The sequence below is a fragment of the Zingiber officinale genome, chromosome 9A (genome assembly GCF_018446385.1).
Source record: "Zingiber officinale cultivar Zhangliang chromosome 9A, Zo_v1.1, whole genome shotgun sequence".
NCBI lineage: Eukaryota > Viridiplantae > Streptophyta > Magnoliopsida > Zingiberales > Zingiberaceae > Zingiber > Zingiber officinale.
Genome location: NC_056002.1, coordinates 13796168 through 13804345, shown reverse-complemented (window position 1 = coordinate 13804345; position 8178 = coordinate 13796168). Strand labels below are relative to the sequence as shown.

Genomic DNA, 8178 nt, shown 5'->3' with positions numbered 1-8178 from the left:
ACATTGAAATAGATTTCTATAACATAGATTGTTTTTCTTGAAACCCCATTTTTATTGTGATCAAAGGGGGAGAAGGGAAAGTATAAGTCTAGGGGGAGGTAGAATTAAAATTTGAAATTTTTGAAATTCAATTTTTTCTATCTTGTTGCATGTTATTGCAATAAATTGTTTTTATTCTATGTCTATTTGTAACCCTAGCTTAACTTGGGTTGATCATACCAAAAAGGGGGAGATTGTTGGAACCCCAAGGTTGTTTTGATGTGATCAACAAGTTAAGTTAGGTCCTGAGTTGTTTTAACCTTGTGTCTAAGTGTGCAGGAGCTTAGGAGCACAGGTACTCGAGCGGAAGACGCAGCTAGCGAGAAGGATGGCACGCGGTGCGTCTGAGGGACGAGGCGCTGCGGAAGAGTACCCCGGTGGACGAGAAGGAAGCGTGCAGTGGTTCCGAGGGATGAAAGTCGGAGCGGAAGATTGCTCGGGGAGCAAGAGACGCAGCTAGCGAGAAGGTCGGCACGCGGTGCGACCGAGGGACGAAAACTACGGATGAGTACGTTGGTGGACGAGAAGGAAACACGCAGCGATTCCGAGGGACGAGAAGCCGGAGCGGAAGGCTGCTCGAGAAGACCGGAAGTTGGGTTCGGGTGAGCCCTTTTCCGGATGGCAGAGATCACCCAAGCGAACGGATCCGGAGGAGAAGAACCAGACCGAGGCGGGACTGAACCAGAGAAGAAGTCCCGGACGAAAAAGTCAACAACTGTTGACTTTGGGCTCCAGGGCGCCCGGAGCCCTCCGGGGCGCCCTGAGCAGTAAAGTTGACCAGATCGAGTTTTGACTCGATCTGAACGTTGGGGGATAAGTTTTATCCCCCCAGGGCGCCCGGAACCCTTCCAGGCACCCCGACCAAGGCTATAAATATAGCCTTGGTCCAGAAGTTTTTTAAGGAACTCTGAATTGTAATTCCAAACACTTGTGCGCTTCTGTTCTAGTTTAGCTTCTGTTTTCTGCGTTACATTGTTGTACGAGGCTTCTTCGCCCGAAGGAGATTGATAGTGGACTTTATCTTCCTTGGATTAACAACCACATCGGTTGTAACCAAGTAAACCTTTTGTGCCTCGTCTTTTTAATGCTTTACTTATTTACTGCTTAATTTATTTATGCAAGTGTTAGCTTAAAGAGTTCGAGGAGGGTTTGTTTTCTTTTTGTGTTAGCAGGATATCCAACAACCCCCTCCTAGCCGGCCCAACGGTCCTACAATCTCTTCCTCGCGCCTCAATATGAATCCGCACGGTATACTTGCGTGTTCAACAGATCTGCGGTCGTACTTCTATTGCCAATACGAGATGCAAGCAGGCAAGTCTGTGCAAACTTCTACTTTACCGCCTTTTTTGGTAAGAAAAAGGTATGGTAAGTAAATTATTTTTTCTAAGTTATCTTATCTAACAAATTTTCTTGCTGTCGTGCGTCTATGGAACACAATACTGAGAGACAAGGAAAAACAGACCCATAATCTTGGAGGCAGACAATGCAAGGAATATTATTTAATAGAAGTTGAAGTACAGACCCACAACTTAGGAGGTAGACAAAATAAGGAGTATTATGTAAGAAAAGTTGAAGAATATTTTTCAGTTCACATTATCATTACGAGATCCAGATCCAGAGGCATGATCCCTCCTTGCCAGATAAACCTGAGCTTGACCTAGTTCTTCCTTGATAAGTTTGATGGTGTTCTGCAGTTGACCAATGGTCTCATCCTTTATCCGGCCTTCCTCTTGCAGGAGGGCTATGGCGTCCTCATGTCTCAGCTTCAGGTAGGCAATATAATGGGTCTGACTGTTCAAGTTTGCATGAGCCTTATGCTTTAAAGCTATCTCGGCTCGAGCCCTGGATTTAACAACCAACCAGAGTTCTTCCATTTCCCGACGAAGAGAGGATTGCAGGTCTTTGCTTAGCGTCATTTCAAGCAAGGCTTCCTCTTTAAGAGCAAGCTGGTGACGTAACGAATATAGCTCATCCGGTTCCATGAGTGAAAAGGGGGTGGCTTGAAGAAATCAATGTGAAAGTATACGCGATCCTTTTATAAGGATGGAGAAGGTGAAGGGATTACCTCGAAACATGAGACGACGTTTGGGAAACAGTGCGTCATTTATGAGAAAGGGGCATGATCGGAAGCCAAAGAATCAACACGCATACAGTAAAATTCCGCCTATCTTTTAGGGAAGGCGATGAATTCTGAGTGAGATATCAGAAGATGGGTCAGCAAGTAGAGAGATGCAAAGGACAGGTCATGTATAAGGGCCAGGTCAGGTAACTACGAGACTTGGATCTAGTCAGTCGGACTAAGGTCTCATTCAACTAGAATTGAGGGGGAGGCTTGTGATACGGTCCATGATCAGTGGAGTCGGACATCGGACGTGGTCATAAGTCAAGCCCTCAGGGTGGTCAGAAGTCAAGCCCGTGTCGCGGTCAGAAGTCAAGCTCATGTAGTGGTCAGAAGTCAAGCCTACGTAATAGTCAAAAGTCCGTCTACGTGGCGGTCAAAAGTCCCGCTTATGTGGAGGTCAAATGTTCATATTGCAGGATGACCCAGAGGGGACATAAGCGACATTTGGGAGTCAGGTCTACGTGGCAAGTAAGAGTTTGGACTGATCGGGATGCACCGGTCAGAAGTATGTACCAAAGCGTACATGTCAGGATGTGTCAACCAAGGATATAGGTCAGGACTTATAGCCTTGCGGCACAGGATATATAAACCAAAGCATACAAGTCGGGATGTGCCAACCAAGGATACAAGTCAGGATTTATAGTCTTGCGGCATAGGATACATGGACCACAGCTTACAGGTCGGAATGTGCCAACCAAGGATACAGGTCAAGACTCATAGCCTTGCGGCACAGGATACATGGACCAAAGCGTACAGGTCGGGATGTGCCAACCAAGGACACAGGTCAGGATTTATTGCCTTACGGCTTAGGCAGGACACATGGACCAACGCGTACAGGTCGGGATATACCATCCAAGGATACAGGTGACGATTCATAGACCCACGGCATAGGCACCCAGATCAAAACGTACAGATCGAGACATGCGGAATCAGATTAAGGCATACAGGTCGGGACATACGGAATCAGACTAAGGCGTACAGGTTGGGACAGACGGAATCAGACTAAGGTGTACAAGTCGGGACATCCGGAATCAGACTGAGGAGTACAGGTCAGGACTCAGGATAAGCGGAAGCAGACTGAGACGTACAGGTGGGGATTCAGGATAAGCGGAACCAGACTAAGGCTTACAGGTCACGACTTATAAGGTAAGGTAGGTCGGGAGTTAAGAGAACAGGGCACGCAGGATAGGGATGGGCACACAGGTCTGGAGTTGGGAAGTGACAAACGTAGGTCAGGAAAGGTAGATCTACATCCACAGATCGAGGCTGGCAGATACAAGGACCTAGCCCAGGATTAACAGATCGGGGCAAACATACACTACACGACAAGCAAGCAAAGGAATCGTAACAACCTGTCAGGGAATAATCATTGTCTGTCAGAGAATATGCTAACGGTCTGACGCTCACTGGCCGTTGATTCCTTCCCAGATTTATAGGAGGATGTCACGTGTCATTCACCGCTAGACAAAACCTGACATCCGACATTCCCTGACACCCGTCAGATTCCAGAAGCACCCATTGCAGTATAAAAAGGGAAGCTTTGTCCCTTACGCAGGTACACTCACTCGTCATTTCACTCTCGTCTTTTATTTTTCATCCTTTCTCTGTGCTTCTGGGGAAAAAGTACCTGACTTGAGCGTCGGAGTGTTTGACCTGGGGATTTTTTCCCTGGTTCTTGGTCTCTAACGTGAAACGGCTTGTCTGAGTGTGCGCAGAGCCCTCGCGTCATCATCCCGGTCATCATCCCCCGTCATCCGCCCGTGTGAACCCTTCCGGCGGGTGTCAGATTAACCAGGCTTCGCAACGACTTTCCGTCAACCTCCTGGACAGCGCAGTCTGCTTCCATCCGACTCAGCTTCCGAACAAGATCAGACACCTTGCCCATTATAGCAATATTTATCCCATATTAGCCAACTTAATCATGTTCCAGCACGATATTTAATTATTTATACAATTGGAAGCAGTGATCAATTAAGTCACGTAACAATAGCTTTATCTTATGTCAAACCTCACTTTTTAATTATTAGTAAAATTTAAAAAATAAAAAATAATTTATATTAACTAATTTAGAAATAATTAATAAATTATTGTAATACTATTAATATATATTTTAATTATAATTTTTTTAAAAAAATATCAATCATTTTTAATTTCGAAGAAAGAAAATTTTGACACAATAATAAAATTATTATGTTACTTAAAGAAAATAGGTTCGAGTACTAGATATAATTATTATATATAATAAATTTTTCCTCATAATCTTATATTAATGAGAGTTTTATGATCTAAATTATCTTTTTATTAATTTTAATTTTGATAAATTATTAATAAAATTTATTTAGTTAAAAATATTTAACTAGAAAATATCAATGATGAATTATTAAAAAAATTAAAAGAAAAATAAAATAAAAATAATAATAATAATATAATATTAAATATGATTTTAAATATACTTTTGACTTTAAAAAGTAATTTTATAAAAAATATTAATTAAGTATAACTAATAAATATTTTTAATTTATTAACAAAATTTAATTTTGATTAATAAATTAAAAATTTCTTAGTAAAAAATTTAAAATTTAAAATTAAATTTTAATTTAAAAATAAAAATAAATTATCAAACAAATCTAATTTTAATAGTAAAAAATTAAAATTATCAATTAAATTTAAAAATTATAAAAATTTAAATTTTTTGATCAATTATAATTTAGCGGGTAAAAAATTAAAATTACCAATAAAAATAAATTTCGATTAAAATTTATTTTAATCATAATTTTAAATATTTAATATCTAAATTTATATATTTTTAAATTAATTTTTAATTTAATATATATATATATATATATATATATATAAAATTTATGAATCTCAATAAATTAAGGGCCCTAAGCATAGCCATTAAAGCATAGACCTTAATGGCCCCTTGAGTCGTCCTTTCTTTAAATATCTCACATTAAAAAATTGGTACGCTACATTTCTATCAAAATGTTTTAGTTAGGAATGTTCAATGAATGTTTTTTTTTCCTTTATCATCGCAATACTATTTTCCTACCTACATTCTATTCCTTTAAAATAATGTTATTTTAACTTATTAAAATAAACGTAAAAGTTAAGTCAAATTTATTTTAACTTGATTGTAAAAGGGGAAAAAAATACTATCATATCACTAAAAAAAATGTATATACTTATGTGAAATATTAGGAGTCTACTAAAATTATTTTTTTAAAATAAAACATAATTTAACATAAAAATAAACCTATTAACTTAAACAAAATAAACTAAACTCACCAATCTAACTCTATTATCTAACAATCTAAACAATCTAACTCTGAATTGTTCAGCACGGCAAATGAATAAATGATGTAGTGCAGTAGCAAAGTAGGTCTTAAAGGGGCCTTGTTTAGGCCCAATAGTAACAATATGGATCCACGCCCAATACAATAATATGGATCCAATAAAAAGTGACACACAAGGTAGGCTACGTTTATACCAGATGCCAGAAAGAGAAGTTGTAAGAGAAGACGGAAGAGCTGAAGGCTGTGGGGAAGGTGGTTTTGTGGGTGACCACGTCGGTGGCCGGCGCCGGCTTCGGCTTCGTCACCTCCTAGACAAACCCGAAAGGATTCGGATCCTATGCCTCCTCCCTGTGATCTGCCTCCTCCCTTTCCTCCCAATGCACTTCACCATTCACCTCCGCATCATCTCCGCCTTATTCCTCGTCTGGCCCGACTTGTTTAAGCTCTTGCTCCTCTCCGCTGGCGCCGGTCCTCTCTCTGCCGACCTACCCTTCTTCGTCGTCCTCGCCTTCGCCACCCTACCCTGTCAAGCTGGTCGACCGACAACAACCACGAAAACCTAAAAACCCTAGCATCACATCCCTTTGCCTGCCCTCTGCCACCAAGGGTGCCTTCATCTCCATTCTCATCTCCAGTTATTAAACTTTGTTTTGATGTTGATAAAATTTGTGAAGATAGAAGGATGAGATGACAAGTTTGACCAAACTTCGTGATAGGAGTTGAGTTGTCATGATAGGATAAGAGTTTCGTAGAGATAAAAAAAAATATATCTTGATTATTAGTGCTTATCCAATAAGCCTATAAATATGTACATCTTTTCAATGAATGAAGTAAATTGTGTGTTTTGTTTTATTCTCCTCCTCTCCACGTAGAGATTCTTCACCTCTTCCATATTTTTTTCTTCTATAATCCTTTTATTTCTTCTCCAATAATTCCTTTTTTCAACAAAGTGGTATCTGAGCCATGTCGATGTTTCCTATCCCTCGTCTTGTTGATTTGAAGTATGACAATTGGAGTATCCAAATGAGTACCTTACTGGACAGCGAAGGCTTGTGGGATATTGTTGAAAGAGGCTATAAAGCGCCTCAAGAAGGAGTCGACAAAACAGAGGCAGAAAAGACGGCAATGACGGAACAAAAGAGAAAAGATAAAAAAGCTCTTTTCTTTATTTATAAAGCTCTTGATGAAACTACTTTTGAGAAAGTAGTCGAAGCTACAACTTCCAAAAAGGCATGGGAGATCCTACAAGTAGCATACAAAGGTGATACAAGAGCAAAAAGTATTCGCCTTCAAATCCTGAGAGGGGAATTTGAATCGTTGGAGATGAAAGAGTCTGAAAATGTATCAGACTACTTTACAAGAGTATTGGTTATTGTCAACCAATTGAGAAGAAATGACGATAACATTGAAGATAGTCGCGTCGTAGAGAAAATTTTACGCTCATTGGAACCAAGGTACGACTATGTAGTCGCGATTATAGAAGAATCAAAAGATGTGAAAGAAATGAAGGTGCGAGAATTATTAAGCTCTCTACAAGCTCATGAAGTAAGAATGCAAAGAAGAAGGAGAGAGCCTATGGAGCAGGCTCTACAAACCAAGCTCACCATTATTGACCAAAAAGAAGAGTCAAAGACCGAAGGTTTGCAAGAAAATGGCAGTGGACGTGGTAACTTCCGTGGACGTGGTCAAGGTAGAGGCCGTGGTAGGGGCTTTGCTCGAGGCCGAGGAAGAAATAAAGACAACAATCAAGGTAGAGACCAACGGTATGACAAAAGAAATGTAAGATGTTATACTTGCAACAAATTTGGTCATTATGCAACGGAATGCCGCTCTAACAATGTGCAAGGGAATGCTAATTACGCGTCAAAAAAAGACAATGACAATGATGTAGTTTTGCTAGCAAGAAAGGATGGAGATTACACAAATAAGAATTTGTGGTATTTATACTCCGGGGCAAGCAATCATATGTGCAGGCGTAAAGATATGTTTGTCGAGTTGGATGAAACGGTGAATGGACAAGTTTCATTTGGAGACGCGTCCAAAATCCAAGTAAGAGGCGTTGGTAAGATTCTTATCAAACTTAAAGACGGAGCTCACACATACATCACTGATGTTTATTATGTGTCCGACATGAAAACAAATATTATTAGTCTTGGACAATTGCTTGAGAAAGGTTTTAATATGCAACTAAAAGATGATAGTCTTTGTCTAAAAAAGCAAAGCAAACTTATTGCTCATATTCCTATATCTAAAAATAGGATGTTTTCTCTTGATATTAAGCATGTTACTGCAAAATGCTTAAGTACATGCATAAAGGATATTACATGGCTATGACATATGAGGTACGGGCATGTAAACTTCAGAGCTCTAAAGCTTCTCTCAATCAAAGGAATGGTGAATGGTCTTCCTCATATTAATGCTCAAGATGATATCTGTGAAGGGTGTATTCTTGGCAAACATCCTAGAGCAAGTTTTCCGAATGAATCGCACAATCGAGCTAAGAAGCCTCTTGAACTCATTCATACGGACATATGTGGGCCAATCACTCCGACCTCCTTTGGAAGTCGTCGATATTTTCTAACCTTTATTGATGATTTTAGCAGGAAAACTTGGGTCTATCTTTTGATGAATAAAGACAATGCTTTTGAGAAGTTCAAGGAATTCAAAGGATGGGTAGAAAATCAATCTGGCTATACTATCAAGCAAATGCGGTCAGATCGT

General features: G+C 39.6%; 1 protein-coding gene across 1 annotated transcript; it reads left to right on the top strand.

Moving 5' to 3' along the window:
- Nucleotides 1–6420: 6420 nt before the first annotated feature.
- Nucleotides 6421–7791, top strand: LOC122019043. The gene has a single exon (XM_042576551.1). The coding sequence runs from the start codon at nt 6421–6423 to the stop codon at nt 7789–7791; it is 1371 nt and encodes a 456-aa protein (XP_042432485.1).
- The last annotated feature ends 387 nt before the right edge of the window (nt 7792–8178 follow it).